Here is a 24,297-nt window from a genome sequence, read left to right on the forward strand (position 1 = left end):
AAGCCAGCCGTAATCTTTGAAGAACCGCCCCAAATTGTTTGTAAGCATTCCGGTCCATCAAAGTATGATGGATAAAAACTTTTTCAACATAAATTTTGATTAAAGCATCAACATTTTATACATATTTTATTTTCTTGTACCGAATAACAAACGAATCTCAAAACGATCCGCAGTCCTTACTCATATACTTAAGGTAAAAATGTCATTAAGTTTTAATTTATGAATATTCATTTTATAAAAATGAGGTAGAAGAAAAAGAGGTTATATTTAAAACAAGCTTTATTCTCCATAATCTACTTAGTTGTATCATCACGTGTAAACACGGGAGTCCTTAATACGTTACATTTCTTACAATGCACATTGTGAATAATAATTATTACATTCTTTAAAAACACACTCCATTGCTTTTGGCTTAAGGATTATATTTACAACAATATCTCTATGCAGCTTTTTCTTAAAACTTAGCAATTTGGCAACATGTCAACTTCAACTTTTACTTATCATAATAGGTATCATAATTGACAGAATAAATTTTGAATTTAAGTGCAAAATTTCACAAATGTGTTGAAAAGAATGTCTTTTTTTAAATAGGATACATAATTAAAACAATAAAAATGTTGACACATAACTAGTTATAGGCAAAAGAAATGATTGAAATATTTGAAAGCTTGGGAAGATAGTACTAAAATTATCACAGCGTAAATGACTAAATGAGCGGTAAATGATTTTGAAATAAATAATATTCAATAATATTCAGTCTTAATCTATTAATAGAAACGACTATAATGATAGTGCTTCTTACACGTTATTAATAAAATCGATACACGTGCTTTATGACACCTTAGATTCAGGGTTTAGCAGAACATTTTAATGAACAAACAAACATTCACTAGATTTGATAGAATCATATTAATTGAATTGAATAATAGTTAATTTACTTTAATATTTTTTTCCCTTCAAATAAAGTTTCTCATGTTGTCCACAAAGATTCTGCTAAATCGAGACATTTTTAAGGAACATTTATACATTACGTAAATATATAGTATATGTAATCAATAACAACATTTTTACATAATATGCTATTATATATATATATTTGTTTACAACTTAAGATCCCCTCTCTTCTATGAGATTACAAATTTCCTAATTTATTAAAACTACGTTACCTGTTTCCGAAGAAAAATTTATCTTAATTAAATTAACGTCTCTACCAACGCGACTAAATGTAACTTAAAGTCTTGAATTTTTGTCTTTACGGCCACATAAGCTTTATTTTTATATACCCCATATACTTTGATAGCCAAGCAGTTTGTGCAAAATTATAAAATTTTCTTAAAATAATTTACGCTATATTTTTACCCAGAGGTGCAAAGTGCATAATATTTGTAAAAGTGATGTTGATATAAGTCATAATGATGATGTAATCAGCTATATAAGTGTTAAGCAAATGTGCTTACAATGAATTGTATCTGGTAATGACATTGTGTGCTATTAAATAAATACATTGATATAAATTGATACAAAGACTACGAGTAACTTCATTGGATGGCTTCTCCTTCTTGCAGCGTTATCTGGAATTTCGATTCATTTTTAAATATGTATTAGACGGATGTTAGAAAATTAACAATTTCGATAGTAATAATAATGGCTACAATAACTTTGTTATGTGCTACATGTAACGGTATTTTTTTTTAATATGTGTGTCAACTTCGTGATGCTGGAAGATTTTTATTCAATTTTCCATATCACATCGCCTGGAGGGCTAAATTAGATGGAATATGTATGTTGATAATGGTATATTTTCTTGCAAAATTTTGTAAAATCTAACAATGTATAGCGTATTTAGTAAAAAAAAACATTTAGAGACAGTTATAAAGGCACTAAAAATGTTTACCTGTAACTTGTGATGCACCGCCTACCCAGTTGAGATGTGTCTTCCCGCCACCCTCGTCAGACTTTTGCTTCCCCTTATCGATCTCGTTCAAGTTCGATTGATACTTCGTTCCTGATGGAGAGGTACTTCATTGAGTAATAGCTTCTCTTTATTACAACAAAGCAATGCAATAACAATTTATATTAGACTGTAAAAATGTTCAGCAGATGATAATTTTCCTGAGAAATTCATATTATTACATTATTATTGACTGTAGGGATATTTTCATTTGAATAAATCTGTCATCGGGCCATCCTACATAAGCTATAATAAAAACATTAAGCAATTGTACAAAATATTATTTTTTCTATAGGTTCAATCATAAGGAGATATATAATACTCATTAGAACAGAAAAAGATTCAATATTAGAAGGGGCAGGCGGTGGGCCAGCGACCGTCGGCGAGATATTGAAAAGTTGTCCAATATTGTCGAGTAGCTGCCCCGTCCGTAAATTCGTAATGGAAGCAAAAAATAAAACAGAAACGTCGGTCGATGTCCTATCTGCGTCGCGTCGCCGCCGCAAAAACAACTCGCCGCAAAACTTACAATTGTCTACTTTTAAATGGATTTTTCAAGTTCACGTGCATAAAAAAAAAAATCGTAACATTTAGACACTTTTATTGCAGAATAAACTACTTTTCCATTGCATTGAATGAATGTATTCTTACAATCAAAGACATTAAAGTTATTTATATTTTATTATGACTATATTAAAAGTTAAGTAACCGGAAACATATTTTTAATAAAAGATAAAAGATTTTGAAATGAAGGAGTCAGAAGAAAAATTATAATAGCTTGTAGCACAAGATGTCGTTTTCTGGCGACTAGTTTCTTACGTCACACATATCCGAGAAAATGTCAAACTTCCCAATAATGTCGGAGACGTAGTAACGATGCGCGTCAAACTTTTGAGACTGATATTACGACACCATAATAAACTTATATTCGTGGTCAAACTCCCCATTAAATAATAATTACAAATTGATTTTAGTTACGACTTCTCCAAATTTCATTAGTTTATTATTAGTAACAGTTACATTTGTTTAATAGCACTATTTGAATGTTACGACCAGACAACAACTATCAGTCTGAGAGTTATGTATAAACATATGTAAATTGCTCCATTAAGTGTTTGTTTATAAACGATTTGTATGTTTTATGAGAAACATAATATTTGAAGCCAGTTAACAACTTCACGACAAGCAAACCATCGTAATAGTTTACGATCTATAAACACACATAACGACCACCAATAATAACTGAAACAGCAGCAAACAATGAAAATAAACTGAACGATCTCGTGGGATACAAGTCGTAAAGGTATTATTATCTCTTAATAAAGAAAATCGCTGACATAAAAATCTTGTTTGAATGCATTTTACTGCTATCGATATCGAATATTAATGAACTCATTTTGTACCGTAGTTTATTAATATTATAATGTGTTTACAGTGAACACAAATTATACGCTGTGTGAAATTTATGAAAAATATATCATATTAAATAAAAATGTAAAGTAGCGGTAATTACTGAACATTATTTCATGCATTGATTATAAATTTAGGGAAAAGCGTTTTATGTTTGAGATCTTTTAAATAATTAACGTGGTAAACTATCATAAGTTACAATACCCTTATCAGTTACTGGCGTATCACGTCGTGGTGGGCGCGATGGTGGTGGAACAGTGACGGCCCTCGGATCCGGTGTCGTAGTTGGTGGGGAAGAAGCTAAAAGTAATAATTTTTTAGAATTTCATTAAAGATTAAATATATATATATCAATACTTTGATTCAATTTGTTTGTTTTAAATAAAATTATTTTTTGCACCAGACTTTCATTTAACTTCATAACATTTTCATGTCATTTTTATTATTGCTTTAAGTAGTTAAAGACAAAAGATTATGAATGTGTTATGTGAATTATTGTTTATTTAGTTTGATTTTAATAACTTGATTTTACTTACTGTACAATCGTATTGTACCATCCGATTCTCCTCTAGGATTTTTTGCCACACATTTATAAGTCCCGTAATCTTCAGTAACAATATGCCTGATGAGAAGTTTCATATGGGTTTTGTAGGGCGGGACTCCCACAGTATTCTCCATATGGTACTTAGGGCTTTCGTGAATCATGTGTCCGTCATCTCGTGTCCAGTAATTTAACGAAGTTGGATGAGCTTCAGTGAAACACTCTAAAGTAACGTTGTAATATAAGGGAGCACCTACTAACTGATGCGGTATCCATAGCATAGGTGGGACTGGAAAATGAATAATCATAAAAATAATGAAATAATGGTAATTGAATATATAATTGAAACGTGACTCACAATCCACGCTAACTTTTACTCTCTTAGAAACGGTTGGCGGCACACCATTACTAGCAATGCATAAGTAGGCACCCATGTCTAGTCTTGAAATTCGCGCCATATCCAAAACCTCACCCTCCCACTCGGAAACTAAATTAAAAAACATAAAACCATTTTATAATAACCAAATCAACAGTTACACATTTTTGTAAATCAAAGTTTCTAACCGGAGTGTCCTTTACTGATGGAGATTTTTGAATTGTCATCTCGTTTCCACTTGATGGTGGGCTTAGGAGAGCCATTAGCGCGACACATCAGAGTGACATTGGCGCCCTCTCGGACGATAACGTCGCTCGAGCTCAACGAGTCGTCAATGGACGGGGGGACTGTAAACACCAATAACTAAGGTGATGAAGCTTTTTAATTGGACCCAAAATGTCACACGCAATTACGCTTCGCGAATTTTTATATAAAATGTGGTTATTTTTTTTTTAATTTAGTAGTTATTTCAAATAAATATCTATAAATTATTATCTTGTTGTGTATTACGGTTACTGAACCCGAACAGCACTTCATGGTTCCACCCGTGCAGTTTTGGGATCGGGGTTGGAATGAGGAACTAGGTCGGGATAGAGATAAAAGTGAGCCTATATCGTTCTCCAAGGTTTCATCTATCACTATGCCAAAATTCATCAAAATTGGTGCGGGGGTTTAGGCGTGAAGTGGTAGTAGACACACAGAGTCACTTTCGCATTTATAATATTAGTAGGGATAAGCACAAAATTTTAGACTCACCAACGACGTGGAGGTATCCAAATTGTGTTTTAGCGGTAACTGTGTTTATTTGGCACATGTATCGACCTCTGTCTTCCTCCCTTACGTCTGATATGTGGAGGAACCACGTGCGGTGTTTATCGTGGGTGACACTAACACGCGGATTGCGGGTTATCACGTGGTTGTGTACAGTCAAAATCGCTGATTGTTCGAAGTGCATCCATGCAACCTACGGAAAAAAATGCAATTGTTAATAATATAATTTAACTTATGAAAATTATGATGACGTAGAAATTAAAAGTTAGAATACGAGTTATGAGAATCTGAAACAATACAAATTCTTATTTATCGGAATTATAATAAATATAAATTGAATTAATGCTGATTGAAAAGAGAATGACTTTGACTTATCAGTTTATCAGTTTTTCTTGTAAGAAAATGTGACAAGCATGGAGAATGAAATGTTCAGCTCTGCTTCAATGAATTATAATCGAATCTAAATTGACGAGTGACGTAACGGAAATTAAAGAATCATTCCAGAAAAACGATTTATTTTAGAGATCTGAAGTTATTCATATTTAGAAATTGATCTGGCCGATATCAACTGTCACCTCGACCGAATCTATATGTGTGTTCTGATTCAGTAACTATCTTCATTCATACTTCGGTAGCAAACAATTGTTGATTACAATAATGGTATTTTTTTATTTTGTGACGTACGTTCAATGCTGGTCCTTAGCAGATATAAAGTAATGGAACGACTTTAGTTCTTGTCTAGAATGGGTGTTATTTTATAAAGTCAATATTGTGTACACCACATACTATATTTTACATGTTACATTTTTTGGTTTATAAATGAGTCAAAATATTTCCATCCTAAGACTTACGGCGTTAAGGTTTTCAGGAGAGATAGAAAACTGTTATCTTTATAATCTATATTATTTTATCCGTACATTGCTTCGAGTCATCAATAATGATTAGGGGTTATGATATGAATTTTAAATATGTATGCGTATTTTAAATTTCGTCTTGTTCCAGAAAAGTGCTTACCAATAATTTTATCGTTATATTTTATACTTGTTATTTAGCATGAAACTAATATAATACTATCTTATCAGATAGAGAGAACATTTAGTGTATCGTTATAAGTAGTATTACTTCTTATTAAAAAGAAAATAATATATATATCATTTTTTTTTATTTTCGAAGTAACTTGCATTTTGAGGTTACTGTACTGGAAAATAGTCAGTCAGTCAGTTTAAGTTATTTTTATTTAATTCCTCTAAATAAAAGACTTGAAGTCCAGTCAGTGGGTCAGTTTAAGTTATGTTCATTTAATTCCTTTAAATGAAAGCCTTAAGTCCAGGTATGATCTTGAATTTCTCGATGACATGCTGCTATCATTTATCATTGATGTAATTCCATTTTTTATTTAACAACCGTAAATAAATGATTTATTCATGATCTGCAAATTAATTACTTACATTTATTTTAATTCACTAGTGTTTCATGACTTTTGAATTCAGGTAAATGAGTAGTTTCCTGTAGATACTTCTATTAGTCCATAATAATAAAATTCAGATTAAATTTTTTTCTTCATACCTTTCTTTATACAAACAGGTAGGAACAAAAAGATAGTGGTCCTAAAACTAAAAATTTCATTTATCTTCGATTATTTAAAAATAACACTTTACCAAACCATGTCATAATTTAATCAATACTTGTTGTAATAATTTCTAAAACAAATAATATGTTTAAAGTAAGCTATGGACATAAGAGTACTTATAAATAGAATATATTATTACAATTTCTTTATATCTACTATTATAGGTTAGGTTTTATTTATAAATAATACCATCTTTTTTTCATGTTATTTGTTACTTGATCAATATTACGACAGTTATTGCTTACTAAAAAAGAGATTTTTTGTTATATCATTTAATTTTTGTGGCTATAAATAAAGTCCTAAGTTATTTATATACTTCCCTACTTTCTATGAGAGTAATATTAAAAATAATTTGTCGTTATTAATAAATTAGTAATTGTATCAGCTTCATATATTTTTTTATAGCTAATTAAAGTGTGAGTTTATCAAATAGTCTAATAAAGTGTAAACAGTAACCCTAGACTGTGGCTTTGTAGAACAAATGAAACAACATTAATAGCGAGCGAAATTGAACGTTTACGGGTCGCCATTAGACGCGGTACGGGCGTCGCGACATCTGTGTAATTGCAGAACTGCCATCCCATCCCGACCCATCCCGTCCCATCCCGTCCTGTCCCCGCTTCACACCAATTTCCACGACATTAACCGCTCAAAATGCATTTCATTGAGATTGTCATACTGAAAACAATATAGCTACTTTTAATTTTCAGTTCGAAACAAATACGTGCAATGGATAAAAAAAGTGTATAATTTAAATGTGTTTTATTAATATTGAAGTATAAAATTATGTTTAAGTTTACCAAATTATTTGAAAATACATTTGAATAGTAAAATTTTTCAGAACATATTTTTTTATTTAATAGTGATAAGACAGGGAAAACTTATTTAAACGTTACTTTTATTTTTTTGAAGGAATTAATAACTAAAAACAAATTTAAATATGAATAATAAGTTTATACAATGTTATTTTGTAGCTAATTTTGATTTTTTTTTCTATGTTTGACTCCAAAGTCTTTGATTTTTATTGAATGATACATAAACATTTTTGCTTATGTTTTTTTTTTAACAAATATACTTGTTTCCGATTTTAATAAGGCACAATATTACCTAATTGAAAATACGGATAAAATAAATACATAAAATTATATACATGAGATGAAAAAACATGTTTTCTTTGTATATAAATAACAACCTTCATAAAAAATTAAGATGAAACAAATTAAAATTAGTAACAACGTAATTTTACATTTAATTTAATTTTACATTGTCATCTTATTATCCCAATTGTTTACAAAAATTTCTTTGTTTTTTGATCAGTATTTTAAATTACAAGTCAATTAACTAATTGAAACTAAGCCAATCACTATAAATTAGATATCAACACTATCAAAATAATACTTTAAAACAATGACCTGTTAAAATATTCCAGTTACAACACGCTATAATATGATTTATATATTTTATAAGCACCACATCTTTGAGTCTCCTTGATAAATGTTTCGGTACGGTTATAACAAGCATTTCTCAATAGCTTTAATAATGAAAAGTTGCACGTAACCTCTGCATCATTTAATTCAGCTGTAACTTTAAATCATGGATAGTTTTTTATCAAGATTGTGGAAGTAATATAGGGTAAGTTTGTTAGAACTCGTGCCGGGTCACATCTTACCTATCTTAAGTGATACGGCTCTCAGCCGCTGTCTAATTTATAATGGACTTGAGGAAACTTTGGCCATTTTATTATGCAATGGGATGGTTACCCCTCTAATGACGACGGCATTACTCCATCGCAACCAGAAATTCCAGGTTATTAAACATAACCAGTATAACAAATTATCTCTTATGAAATTTCGATTACTACTAATAAGTGTTTAGTTTTCTTAATTTTTGTAAAATGTTATTGTAAATCGAGTGATTGTTGTAAACTTAACGAATCTATTCATGAACATCGTTAATTTAGTTAAAGCGATAGTGTTAAACGCTCATCAAGCTAAACCGGAACAGCGGTGTCTGAAACGAGGGCGCGTCGGCAGCGGGTGTAAATCTGATCTGCGTAATTGTGGCCGGCGTCTAATCTAATCATGGCCATGTCCGTCTGCGACGTCATTGAATTAGGAGCTTCACGCCATTTTCGGTCTTATCGCTTCGGTCAATATTTTGAATTAATTAACCGTCATGATTAATTTGCCTCAGCTGTAGGCGTGTATGCTAATTAAGACATTAAATGCAAATAATACAGAATTTGAAAGTTTCACTTCGCTTATATGAAAAATCACTTTTATAAGTTATTAGAAAAAGAAATAGATTTGAGCTGTTATTTCACGCTATAAAAACTATAATAAGTGAAAGTTGCTTTATAATTGCAACAGTATAGATTAAAGTCGAGGGAAGTCAAAATTTTACAAGCTTTAAAAGATAAGATTTGAATGTTAAACTTAGTTGTTCTCTTTTGGACTAGTACGGGCTCAGAACAATCCATGATGTGCCAACTTAATTCGTTATTCGGATAATAAAACGTGTCACCAACGTAATGAAAGAATTCTTTAACTCAGTCATGTATTAGTCACATCGGTACTTCAAATTTATGTTTAAAATTAAAGATACTTAAAAAACAGGTATCTTAATCGTTTTTAAAATCCCAACAGAACATTTCTAAGTATCTATTTTATTACATGAACCGAAAGAAACAAAGAATTCAATGTATGTGGAAATGGAATCATAAATGCAAATGGTATATTTGAAATGACGGGCGCAGCTAACTAATTTCATTTAACTGTGGATCCTAAACGAGTTAGGGACAAGCTCGGCAGAGGCTCTCGTCCACATAAAATGTAGTTGGTTATGGGTAAATTGATATTTCTACTGAAAAATTTTACTCCGACTAAATGAATTTAAAAAAATTCTCATTTCCCCAGTAATTAATTATTTTAAAATGAAAATTTTTACCCTATCAACAATAATTGAATATGTTTTTAGAAAACTCATTTTTATTTAAATAGGAAAAAAATATATCGTGCAAATGATTGAGAGTTCAAAGCGATGACCCGATTATATTGAGCAAAATGTTTCTCATCCAACTTCGACGGTTAAGGAGTTGTGTTATAAGAGCCCTATTAATTCGTTATCTCATAACCTTGAATTTTGGCCCTTATTTCTTTTTATCTTAATTGTAGAAGCAGTAAAAGGTAAAGTTGAAGTTGTGAGGCTCGTTGGGAGACGTCGGTGTCCCTCAGGATATGCCTGGAAGGCGTCGTTTGATTTATAATGGACTCGTTGCAAACTTTAGCCATTCCACCGTACCGCACCCCGCACGAACGAACCTTCTTAACGACGGACCCCATCGCCGGAGGAGATGATTCGTAGACGTGTTTAATAATATTACGACAGATTTGATTATGAAACGTTTAAGGAGTTTCGTCTTGCTATTATCTATACTTTCTTCGCTCCGAGGCGTAAGCAGTTTTTGCGAAGATTTAATCACTCTTTATAATCTTAATTTCTTCTAAAACTTATTACCACTTCAGATACTCTTTGTATTAATAGCAAGATAAGCGGGAAAATTAAAAGCAGTAACAACCTCTTATCAACAGGAGGTAAAGAGTTAAATATTAATTTGAGAGAGATTCTTTAGTAAACTACCAGGATATGGTGTGGAATTTGTTACAAAACTTGGGTGATTTAAAGAATATAATAATTTAAAACTATTTCCTGTTTCACCGTTAAACCTTCGTTTGTTTAACAAATTGAACAATCACAGAGAATAAAAGTTTAAATTTAGTAATGAGACTTAAGTCTGACACTTAAATTGCATAACACGTATATCAAAATATGATTTTGTTTCCAAAAAAATAATCAAGTTAATATTTGTGTAAAACAAAAAGGAAGTGATATGAGAAAAGTGAATGTGGCAAAGCGTTCGCCCACTAAGTAATGCAATCGCGCACACAGAAATAAGTGAACATCTTGCGCGAGACGGCTTAGCTGACTTCTCCTAAAAGCCCACTTAGAGATCTCTTCGACTACGGATTTGTGTCGAGGGTCCTTTAACTTTGCGCCGATCTTCAGCCAATAAGCTATTTTTGGAATTGATGTAAGTAGTGATGTTAGTTTACTTTATAAAATCCTTATCCATTATTACTTGCGAACCGTCCACGATTAAAAACATTGCTGATGATATAAATTTTTTCTTTTCGTTGTACAAAAATTTTAATTATAAAAAAAATACAGTCTTGTACAAAAAAGCATTTACTAACCCGTATTCATATTAAAACACGAGAAGTATGTCAGAATTTGAACAGTCGTTGTGCGCATATTGTAGTATAACATAACTGTGACCCGTTGCGGCATGTTATTGCAAACCCACATACGTACGTGCTGCTGCGAGTGCCGACTATCTGACATTTCATGCCGATGAACAGACTACGTGCACATACCTTCAAGCATTCTCTTTAAATAGGAAATACACTTGTTATTTTCGTATGAATATGATATAACATAGCTTAGATTTCGTCCAACAATTGTAGAGTTTAGTTGATATTACATGTCCCTCCCTCTGATTGGTATTTTTGCTGATCCTAAAGGAACGTTGATTGGTTTACATTATATATAGCTTCTGTTTTTGCTATTTGGCTTATGATACGTGACTTTAATCTTACAAAATACGTATAAATGAGGCAATAAACTTGTTTTTTCAATATATTCATTGCCTCTTGAAGGCAATATTCATGCCTAAAGCCGTTTTTATTTCATTTGTAGTTTACAGAAGAGAGAAAAAACGTAAGAGCTAGTACGTAAATGGAAATATTTTGTCATTTCATCGCAATATTTCACGTGACTCAATAATTCTAAAAAGACGGACGAAGAGGCAAATCTTTTTAACCGATGCGGAAAACTAATGGCACAGGCGAGGCTTTCGGGAAAATCCGCTTCTTGTTGTCAATACAAGGCCACAGTGATGGCTCCCTCCGTTAAGCCTTTATTTCAAAAGCAGAAGTACACTATCTTTGATTTTATTGTTCTCGTATTTCAGATAGCTCGAGATACCACCCAAATATATGCGAAACATTATCTCTCGAGCACATGGACGTTATTTTCATATGGAAGCAAATCTCGTTTACTTTTCTTAGTATTTCCACTTTTCTGTTTATAGTACTAATTTCGCAAGTTTAATTGTTCCAAATATCAATGCTATGTATTTAAAATAAGAGTGAGGATAGCATTATTTAGTAATTTTTAAATTTACGAGATTTTGTATACAATTCAATAACCAAACTATAAAATAACTACAAGTTCATAAAACATTATCAGTCTGTGAAATAAACACTAGTTTTGCCATCGTATTGATAACATTTAACGTAATTATTATGCAGAAAATCTTGTAATATTGTCAACTTTTTTGTTAATATACTAAAATATTATTTTTTGAAAATTGTTTTTTTTTTTATATTAAAATGAAAAATTTTATGAAAGTAAAAATTTAAGTGTCATTTCGTGCATAACTTTTTGCTTAGTCTATCTGTACCTGTCGCCTTCCACTTTTAGGAATATTTACTCAGTTTTTTTTTCTACAGTAATTTTGTTTGTATATATTATAATTGCTTAATGTAGTAGTTTTAAGTAAAGAGTATCATACTCCTATTAAGACTGAATAAAATAAATTCATAAAGATTTTTATGATGACATAATTAACTTTTAGCTAAACTTTAATGTATTAGTTATTTATCTATGTTTTAATCATTTTGAAGTTAAGTTATAAATTCATAGTATTTTTTATGTATAAAGTAACAAGGTGTGAATGGTGTAAATGCTCTAAATCATCTTTTTCTCTCTTTATATGGACATTTTATTACGACGGCGCGTTCTAAATCAAATGATAAAATGCTACTTATTTTATGTTTCCTTTTGTCGACGACTATTGTCGCCTCGCCGGCTCCTGGTGGCGTCTGTTACCTAAGTGGTTTGATAGCTATACAGTTTTTATACTCTATAGAAAATGAAATAATACACCGTAAAGCGCTATTATAAGTTTTGTATGGTATATAAATTTTATATAGTATTAGATTTCACCCGCGTGTACTTTAGAATTGGGCTGTAAGAAATGTGCATTGTGTTAAAATAATAAATATGGTAACCAAATGACAGCAACAAGTATAATGAGTGTCACGTGAGTTCACAAAATACAACTGTTATGCCGTGATCTTGCAGGAACTACACAAAAATTTGGTGATAAATTTTAACATATGTTTTATTTTGATGTCTAACCCGTACATTTTGTGAAAGAGCATCAAGCATCTAGACATCTGCATATACGTACTTCCCACCAACTTTCGCATTTATCATATAAGTAGGATTGTTTTTAATATGTTCATAATACCATACTGTACCTTGTAAGAACCAAGATTCTTGACGGAGCATGCCAATCGCACACTACGGCCGGCCGGAACTGTCACATTTTGGATGACATCGGTGAATTCCGGTTCCTCCACAACTGAAAAATAAACAATAGCTTGAAAAAATTTACAGCCAAGTCTAACACCACTTAAAGATATTGCGTGTTCACAAATGATTTATGCTCACCGTCCCCTAAGGCTTATGAAACTGGTAAGACGTAACAGTTATAGGGACATTTTTGTGTCAAAAGATACGATTTGTAATGTTCAAATTATCAAAGCAGAACGCTTTTAAACAAATTGAGTGGGCGATAAGGAATAATGTCGTCGTTTATCAAGTTGCGAGATAGATGGCTGCTGCTCTACTCTACCCATTTTAAATGCGTTTGTCTTCGACTTTCCAAATTAGCTCTCTTTGTTATTTTTACAAATTCACGCCTGAATTCGTATTAGGGAATGAATTTCAATGTTTACATAACATTAAGTAAGGGAAAGTCATGTAGACATGAAGCTTGTAATTTTTATCAGTTACTGAGTAAACATTTGTCATTCTTTGTGGATAGTATCTGTAAGAGGAGACGACGAGACGCGGTCGTGGAGTTAGCTCGTCACAAATTCAGTATACAGACGCCGCACCGCACTGTTTGTAGAATAAACTTGCTCAGGGCGATAGTTCTCGCTGTTTACGTATCACATCCACGTTCAAACTGTTTTTCTTAATTTTATTTAACATTTTGTCAAGTAACATCATTTTTAAAAAATGATAAAGTATAAATATGTATATTAAGTATGTATATTAAGGTAGGTTAGTAGAAAAAATATATATTATAAATAATTTCTGAACCAATTTTTTATCCTATTACGACTAATCTTATGTAAATAAAGCAATTTAAAGTTACGCTTATAACGGTCGGTTTTTTTCCGTTGGTGCAGTATGAGTTACAAGTGGTTTGATAAATTATAGATAGTCGTATCATTATAAACTATCATTATGTTAAATCTTGTACTGAATATAATCAATTGCGTAGAGAGAAATAGAAATTTAGAGATAATTGTTTACAAATGTAAATAAATTATAACATAATCAATTTAACATAATTCTAACCAAACTCAAAATTTATATCATTCGTATAAACTATGTTATGTGTAGAGCAACAATAATTTCCCACGTTGAACTTATGTTAAGTATAGTTTGATATTTCTTTATAAAGTATCAAAATTAAAACAAATGCTTATGTTTTTTAATAAAAAAAGTTTTTTCTTTTATACACCTTCAAGCTAACCATTACTTTCTTGGAAAGTACTTATGTTGACAAAATAAAAAATGTAAATGAATCAATAAAATGAATGTTTGTTATGGGATTAGTATCATAAGCGGTTTATCATAACTGCTACTCAAATATGTTATTAACTCCCTTGGTACATTTGCGTGTAATTTATCGTGACGTTTCCTTCACAAGCAAATAATATTTTATCAAGTTAAAAAACGCTACAGATCCCATCAAGCTGTCTATGTACTGTTTTTATATATTGATGGATGCTTTCCTTATTACTCCTTCCGTGTCTAATGAGTGGTGTTAACACAGCAATAATACTTGAATTTATCTCGTGCATATATTTACTTGAGATACCTGAGTGAAGATGAAAGCTGTGTAGCGTGTTTGTTCGCCTGATCGTATTAGCTAAGCACGATGCTCCATTTTCTACCCGGTTGCGCTGACTCAACTGATGTAAATCGCGCATTGGCACACAACGCACCCTATTATCTCTATACTTCCGACGAAGTATGAATGTATTGATTTAATCTTAGCCGTAATATTACACCCGGTCTCTTTAAGTTCATTATGGCATGCCTAATACTTTCGAAGAGTATATCGCATAAACACATACCCTAATCTTGTAATCGGCTTGCTTCTCATATTTCAAAGGATGTGTTTTTCTCTCATTAATTGAGAACATTATTTAATATCTTCCCCCAGATCAAAGTACAATCGAATAAAAGAGAATAATAAATCATATTATTGGTAATTTTTAATATCAAACGTTTTTTTTGTTTGCTTATTCTTGACTTATTTCTTATAATGAATTCTGTCAATACGTTAACGTACGTTAAATAAATGTTGAATAACCTACCGAATATTTACATGCAATTAAGTAAAGACACTCTGAACATCTCACAACCCCAACAATGAGTCTTGTGTGTGAGTAAATTTAAGTTAATGAGAGCGACGAGACGAGAAGTTCTGTTTGTTTCAATAATACCTTATATTAAAATTAACCGAGGTAACGTTAGCAATAATCTTACACACCGCACGTTGGCGCATACAAGGGTATTTAGGGGTTAATTAAGAAACCGCAGACGGTTGAGCGGGGAGGGTAATCCCTTTGTCATCGGTACTGAGACGGAGCTCTCTTACTCGTATCTATAATTATTGCAATTTGAGACATTACATTTGAATATTCTGTAATCTGCTTATGTATATACGTTTCGAAGTAATTAATAAGCATTATAAATTTTGTCCAAGATGGTTATATAATTTTTGTCTTCATAACAATGGATGTATAAATAACTAGCAACGAATTTGTAACATCAGGCAAACCCAATTGGGACATAATCTGATATTAAATCCGGCCCTTATGCAAATCATAGGCGGTCACTCGGAAGTCATCAAGAGAGTAGAGCGCGGTTCAAACCGACCGCAAATTGACAGCCTCCCCGCCTGCTAAATTGATTGTGGATACGCATACCTCGTTATAATTCCTATGACACAATGATAAATAACGTATCTTTTTTTCAAGAGGGTTTCTGAATACGATGGTCTCATACTGTCGCCCTAGGGAAAATTTTATGTTATTGAAAATATCGGATAATTGCTATGCATGATTTTACTAAATATCGGAATTGTCAAAAACTTATTGTTTTAATTTTCAAAATTATTGTTTTTATAAATTTAAATTCAAACTCTTTTGCATAGCCCATGAAATGATATGTCACTTTATTTTTCTCCACCACATAGAAATGTGCAGACATATCTACGTCGTAACGTAACGTAACGTAAATCCAATCAATTAGGATCAGTACTTTTATTACGCAACGCATCCAGTTTTCGTTTAATAAAACGAGCATTGGAAATATTCCAAATTCAACGTTACCTAAGTAATATTCAGTGCTACATTCACGTATTCAGTATATCGTTATTTTTTCAAGCACATGCCCAGCATAAGTACTTACTACTAAGAAAAAATATAATAAGTATAGAGTTGAGTCAAAATGTGTTAACATTATCCATAAAATGATAGTAGAAAAATCTTGAGGTAAATAGACGGATGCAATAGACTCCATTTTCCTGAAGCCGAGCGCCAATTTCGAAAGCCTCAAAGTAAACCGAATGTTTAAGTTTATTTGTCCCTTGGCACAGATGTTGCTTGTAATATTCTCATACACGATCAAATTCTTTTAAGAGATCCGGAGATAAAGAACATGGTGTGGAGTGGGGACCGTTTCGGACTTTCACTTATTTGTATGCCCTACCCTTAGCTGGGACGAACGTGACTATTCGAGATACATAAACCCTGAGTGAATACAGAAAATAGAAATAAAGTAACATATTATCCTTCAGTGAACGCATTGAGTCGGAATAACTATTTGTTTTTATTACGACCACAACACAGTTTCAACCTTAAATGAGAATAGTATAATACATATGATGTGACATGAATTGAAAGATGGTCTCATTAATGTCATAAAATTTCATTATTTGGTTTATAGATAAATAATCTCGTTAATATGAAATCTTTTATATAAAATTATATCATTAAATGAGTGTAGTGAATGTGAGATATTTTCATAAATCTTATTTTAAAAAGACTTAGTTAAGATATGACACGCGTCTCCGTAAATGCAGGGTCATGTCATGGTCACTTAGACGGAACTGTGGTAGCAGATGTTGACAAGCCGGGCCGCCCCTATCGCCCTACTGTCAAACTCGCTTACAAGAAACGCCCTTTCAATCTCCGCTATTCAAAAGATATGACGTGAAAGTTTATAAATAAAACCAAAAATAAATTACTATTATGTCTGGTATAGAAAATTAATGAAATATTTTTTTGAATTCCAATGTTATACACGAACAAATATACAAATAAAGCTCAACCATTTATTTTGAATAATAAATGAAGATATGACAACAATAAAGAAATAACGGTACCATCAAACACATCCAAAAGTGTTGGTGTTTTACATAATAAGATTTCTTAAGCTGATCACTAATTGAACAAGTGTTTTAAGGCTGGCGGGCGCGTAAATCGAGAGATCTAATTAAAGCACCTACCGCGATGCGCCAGACCCCAGTTGGAGCCTATTATAACGCCTCCACCTCCTATTAGCATTGTCTCCTCGAGGGCGATACTTATCTTTATTTAAATTCACTTCTTAGTAATTGGGTTGACGAGTCGACAACGTGATTTGCATTGATGAGAATTGGACAGTATATCCGGACCTTCTAACTTTCAAACCTCGTTAAATTTTATTGCTATTACAAAGTATGAAAGATTTTATAATGAGGATTTAAACAGTTATAAGATTAATTTAAGTATTAAAACGTTGAATGCAAAATATTGAATAAAACATAACTGGGTATATAAAAATGTATGAAGCTAATAATACACCTATGTTCACTTGTATTATGGACGTAGATTGCAAGTTCACGCGAAACAGATGTGTTGTAACGTTTCTGATAGCAACTGCGTATGAGTGCAGTCAAAGAGGAGTCGCTTGGTTATTTCTCATTACGGCATACGCGATAAAATCACACAGAGTCGTTGCCTCATTAAAATCTTCTGGAACGCGCATCTGTAAGCCTTTTGTAGAGGCAGCAACCCGGCACTCTCGACGCCTTTCACGTGTCATTTCGGGTACAATACCAAGGGAGCCTCTGACTACTATTTTTGCAATGACATGTCTGCGCTCTTTTTCTATATTAGCTTATTACGTATTTAAAATTATGCATATATTTTTATAAAATGTATAGTTGAAATGTAAAAACTGCTGTTAAGATAAAAAAGTATTATATATCATGTCCTTTTGCGATAAACATAGAGATTTTTATTATATTATATACTCTTTTTATTACATATTTTTCAATTTTATTTCACCAAATTATTTGTTATTACTTTTAACCTCTTTAACCTCTATATCTAGCAACTAATACTTTAAGAAACATCATAGTTTAACATTTAAAATTCTAATTTAAATTTTGTTTCTTTCTTAAAATTAATAAAACTAAGAATCACATTCACGGCAATGTTGAACAAATATTGAGACGGAAACTTCGATTGAATTTTCTTCTTTGCGTTTTTAAAAAGTAATGTGGGTAAATTTTTCAAGAAGTATATATACCTACCTACTTATATAGTATATATATAACAAATGTCACCTAAAATTCAAATTATATTTAAATGCATACATTGGCAAAATTTAGGCGCACACTTAAGCACAACAGGGTAGTTCAATATTTAACGTAGCCCACTTTGCATATTCACAAGGCGGTTGGGCCTGTTACCACTAACCTACCGACTTGAATGGTAATGTCGCCCATTAGCCGTCATGCACCGGGCTTAAAGCTCAACAAAAGTCGCATACCAATTATTCTGTTTAATACCAATTCACCTCAACAATTACACATTATTAAAGAAAATTACTCGTAAGACCTAAAGAAATATGGACTAAGCCCCATTTTAAATATGAGTATTACAAAAATTACTAACAAATATTACAGTACTATAAATTCAATGTATGTCAGATACTCAGTAAACTTAAAACACTGGAACAATTGAGATGACGTTTTGTATTTGAATAACTTTAATGCTGGAATAAAATTCTACTGGTCACATTTTTATTTCTAAGTGGAAGCTTCCGTTACAATGCAATAACCGTAATGAAGAGACGAGAATATTATAACATTTAACATCAAAAACTTATTCTTCATTATCGTTTAAAACGGAAAAACTATATTAAATCATGCAAACGAAGTTGTGATTAGGCTTTGCGTTTAATATTATTTGAGTAAAAAATGTAATTAATTAATGGATAGCAGAAGAATTTAGAAAAATATCTTCAGATATTGTACAAATTCAATTTAATATCAAATCTTATTCCTCGTAGTCCGTCATAGTACACATAAAATAGCACACGCAGAAGGAGACGTAATGCTTTACTATATTTATTTACTATATTCTTTAGACTGATATATAAATCTACTTCATCTTGTTACTCTCTTTGCACTACGCTGTATTTCGCGTATTACTTGCAAAGTAACATAATTATTTTCAAGCATTTAGTGTTCTTGAAATAAGATTGTAATATATATATTTTTTTAGATATTAATCATAATACATATTTTTATAATACTTAAAAGTCAGTAGCAAAAAATTTATTTAAAAACGATAATCTGACTTTCTAGTTTTGAAATACAATACTCGTAAGATAGACTGATAAAAACAAGGCACGAAACTATCGATATATGTACATACATGTAGTCAAAGCTTTTTCGCTTCTTCATCGTTAAGTAAAAGGCGATCTAACCGTTTGGAAATGAAATCAAAGATAAAAATTCAGTAACCTAGATCGCATACAGGTCAAAATTATAAACTTTCTTGTCTGTACGTTATTATAAATAGTTTCGAATTATTGATAGTATCTATCACTATTTCAAATAAAGAATAATATAGCACAGGTAGTTGTTTATTGTTTGTGTACAAAACATTTCAAATAAGTACGTATACTAGAATAGGAAACATAATATATTTTACGAAAATTAGAAGTCAAATATACGTTCAATAGTCAGCTTGGATCTAAATTTAATTTAGACCTGACCAACCATTTCAATCTGCTATTGTAATTTTGGCGGAATGTAATTTTGTTCTTTGTTGTGTCTGTATATTTTGTTGTGAGAGATACATAAATATTATCAAATAATATGAGTTTTATAACATTTATTAGTTTAAACATAAGATAAAAAATTATCTATATATACTTCAAAATATCTACATATATTCATTACAAGGACTTCGATTCGTTACCAGCAGCTGATACTATAGAGAAATGCTAATTTAAGTTAAGCAAAGAAAACCAATATTTAAAAATTGGTACTTAAACTTAGGGAACAATTAATCAAGCTATATTATTTAAATATGTCATATATATTATTAACGTATAATATAAGTATTACGAATACAAATAAGATTTGATTATCCAAACAAGTAGACAATGGAACGTGTAGCAATGATAGATGAAACCTATATTTTATTTTGAGGTAAATAATGTCGTTTGCCTGTCACATTCAAATTGAACAAGTTCAATAGATGCAGGTCACGAGTCCGTCGAGCGAGTTCACCGTCACGGAGCAGAGATACGGTATATTACATACAAATGATGAGAAGATATATTTTTGTATCACTATCACACTATTGATAACGGAAAATGTGTTTTAATGCTATTGTTTACCGCACATTATACAGAAAAAAGTATTTCAAATATTTCATTTCTTTATCCAGTTAATTTTGTTACAGATACAGCAAGAATAAATGTTATATTTGAATAAAACATTTACGATTTTACAGTTGATTGCAACCAGATCTTTTATAGACTTTGGACATGAAATTTGCTGAAAAATTCATCGCTATAAATTAAATATTATATAATTAGCATGATAATTAAATCTCAAAAAATATGCCGAAATAAGTTATAAGCAGTAAAAAAAACTTAATTTTTAGTGGAAGATAGTAGGCCGTAAAGAAATTTTAGGAATTTTTTGTTCCATTAAATTTTTATAACCATAATCGATTGATGACATATGTTTGTATGTTTCCTTAGGCTCAGTGTGCCCCGGCACGGATACCTGGCGACTGGCACCCCTTGCAGAACAATCATTACGACTCAGATACAAATATTGACTACGGAGTGCTGCTGCCACATAATTGCTACGAAGGCAACTTTGTTTACAGAAAGCCACTTAACTCAAACGATTCATTAATGTTAGCTTTTAGATCTAATTATTTTTTATTACATTCATTATAATTACTTTATTCTTAATTTTGTTCATGTTTTAGAATTTAGATCATATCATAAAGATTTTGCTCTGAGTATTACGTTTATATAGTTAAAGAAAAATGTTATATTATATTTATTTTAATAAATAATTTAAACTGGTAATCACTATCTGCAGAACAAGTTTTGGTTCAAATAGTTTCATAAAATAAAACTTGAAGAGTGTTATTTCTTCTTTTCAAGCAAAGAAAACCGCCGTATTAGATATCTTTGATATGCGACTGTGCACAAGTATGTAGATCGATGCTTAGTGCAGTTACGTATTACGTATACGTCTGTCGTCGGGAGCGGATCGTTATCTATTTCCACTAAAGGAAACTGGCTTTTCCACGAAAGACTCACCCCAGTTGTATACCCCCCTTCCCTCCTAGCCACGACTTTTCCTTTTTGTGTTATTTCATTTTTCTTTGCTGAAGTGCACCTGCTAGTTACGTGTATTTCTTTCATTCTACTGATATAATAAATACTAGATCATTAAATAAAAGAATAATATTTACTTATTGATGCATAAAAAATAAAAATTAATGAATTAATTATTCATATACTTTTGATCGGAAAAATAAATACTATATATTTTTACAATACCTAAATTAGTTAGTAGTTATACCCACGAAAACTTTAATGTGGGCTGTCAGCACAAAGGATAGTTTTGTGTGACGTATAACATTGCTTGATGCATTTGTATTCCTTACAAGCATGTAATCAATATCCGTTTGAGAGCTGAAAGCCCGGAAAGAAATGACTCCCGAGTGAGACAATTTTTCTAATAATACGTGCGCTAGCGCATTTTGTTATATATTACTAAATATGTTTTTAAGAATTCTGTATGTTGCAATGAATTACATACCTTATAAAAGAAATTACTGATAAGTAGAGATTCTTGAATATTCTACACATTTATATGCCTCGTTTGAACCATAAAGTTTATTTACAAAGACAATCACACTATTGGCGATAAATAACTGTTGAATCGAAGTAAAATAAAGTCGATGTAGTATCACGCGTATGATATAAAATAACAACGGCAACATGGTGCGGGCTTGATACATATTTGAATACATTACCGAATACGCAGATAATGCCAGCGAGATGCCATAGGTATTCATGACGCCTACGAAGTCACACTGTGAATATAGAAACTGGTGTCTATCGACCAACCGGCTTAGTCAGACGATATCATTTAAATAAAAATCTTTATTCTCTTCCATCTCCCACAGTTAATTCGATGTAATTTCGATGTGTAGATGTAAGTGAGATACGAGCGCCTTTGGTTGATATATAAATTAGATATCTAGCCAAAATCGTACAGGAAACAAGTTTTTCATTTTAATCATTCATTATTTTATACGGCGATGGGAGTTACTCTTTCAGTATGAAGATATTTTAATATTTATTGTATTATCTACATTTTAAACATCTTTTTATTCGTATCAATAGTAGTTTATGAACTAATACACTAGTACAAGAATTACCCTCAAACCGGCCTCAAACGTTCACAGTACGTAAAAATGAAATGAGAGGAGGATGGTAGATTTTGGTGTTTCCTGTGATTTCTTGTAAACACGTACATTGTACCCAGACGTGTTGGCAACGTTCATTGCTTTAATACACGAAAACGTTTCACATAAAATGTTTGTCACATTTCCGAAGGAATGAACAACAACACATCCCTACATTTAACACGCTCGTAAAAAATTATTAAAAACCAATGTCATCCCAAATATCCGAAGAATCCGTTATTTATAACCGATAACAATTAGTTTCATTCTAAGGCTCGTGTGAATGGCGGTTTTTATGGTGGTTATGGAATTTATTATTTTATTTGTTTATTTCCTTAAGAAAAAAATGTATTCGACGATAAAAATACATTTAATTGAATGTTACAATATATTTATAGAATCGTACCGTTATAATTCAAATATGTTTGTTAAAATTTGTTATATCATTATATAATACCAGTAACTAATATAACTTGTATATTATTTGATATACACAAATAGGATCAGGGCTTGCATCTTTGAGACAGAACGCATGGATAATAAAGAGAGTTCAATGAACTGAAGATATCAGATTGTTGGTATAGATTTACGTATAGCGTAGCCCGTAGACTTAACAAATTTCTAGCATTAATTTAAATTACACTGATCAACTTACAATAATAGCTTTTCCGAGTGTTACAAAAACATACTCAAAAATGTTTAGAAATACTATGGATATGAATAAATACGATCCCTTATTGGCGACTGCTTAATATCAAATATGAATAGTAAAATTTTATTATAAATTAACACATGTATTCTATGTAATTACGTCACAAAAACATATACAATATTATTGACATATTGTAATTAACAGAGCATTTAGAACGACGCTATAAAGTATATTGTCTATAAAACTAATAAGATATTAGATTAGACAGGGCTTGTCACCTTACGGAGCGGCTCTCGAGTCGAAGTGTCTCTTGAGACAAGCCTCTCCTTACTGAAGCTACATTTGTGAACAACATAACCAGACAAAATATGCAAAACGCGTTTGAATTAACTTTAATAGATAAACACACAGAGCGTATTCTCGTATATGAGACAACATCAGTAATAAAATACACCTGCAAAAAGGGAGCAGATTATCCAACTTGTCATGTAATCAACTGACTTGCCGACGGTACACGTTAGCGTATTTTAATATAACATTCCTTGTGAGTGTCTTATACGTATGCAAATTAAGCGGTGTTTTGAAGTAGGTCTGTTGTAAGGAATTTGTAAAATCTTTTGTAAATTCCTTTTGGAATTGTGAATATCAGTGTTGAGAAATTCTTTAAGATAATAATGTAGTGCAAGGAACTAAAACTTTGTGCTTACATTATCGTATAAGCTTTGTCAGTATAAGTTAAATTTATTTCAGAATTTTATATATATTTAAAAAAACTGGTTCAGTAATAAATCTGACTTAATTAGCTGCCTATCACAAAAACTTTTGTTCTAATATAATTTTTTTGACACTTTTTTTACCCATAATACTGTTACAGATATACATATAACCGTACTGAAAACTTGGAATGTTAACGTTCTTATTAATTTTGACAATGTATCCTAATAGAAAATATGAGTTTAAATGAAACTAAG

At 31.2% G+C, this 24,297-nt stretch overlaps 1 protein-coding gene across 1 annotated transcript in view; it reads right to left on the reverse strand.

The window, feature by feature from the left end:
* Positions 1–282: 282 nt before the first annotated feature.
* The window catches only part of LOC116779025 (lachesin-like), a 59,890-nt gene continuing 35,875 nt past the window's right edge, over positions 283–24,297 (reverse strand). Inside the window, exons 2-9 of the mRNA XM_032673165.2 lie at positions 13,063–13,166; positions 5,035–5,242; positions 4,467–4,625; positions 4,261–4,389; positions 3,898–4,191; positions 3,566–3,661; positions 1,895–2,005; positions 283–1,571 (exon numbers count right to left, since the gene is read on the reverse strand). Coding sequence (XP_032529056.1) covers positions 1,492–1,571; positions 1,895–2,005; positions 3,566–3,661; positions 3,898–4,191; positions 4,261–4,389; positions 4,467–4,625; positions 5,035–5,242; positions 13,063–13,166 — 1,181 coding nt within the window. The 3' untranslated portion in view covers positions 283–1,491. The remainder of the gene's footprint in view (positions 1,572–1,894; positions 2,006–3,565; positions 3,662–3,897; positions 4,192–4,260; positions 4,390–4,466; positions 4,626–5,034; positions 5,243–13,062; positions 13,167–24,297) is intronic.

This window comes from Danaus plexippus, chromosome 6, assembly GCF_018135715.1.
Source record: "Danaus plexippus chromosome 6, MEX_DaPlex, whole genome shotgun sequence".
In the NCBI taxonomy this organism is placed as follows: domain Eukaryota; kingdom Metazoa; phylum Arthropoda; class Insecta; order Lepidoptera; family Nymphalidae; genus Danaus; species Danaus plexippus.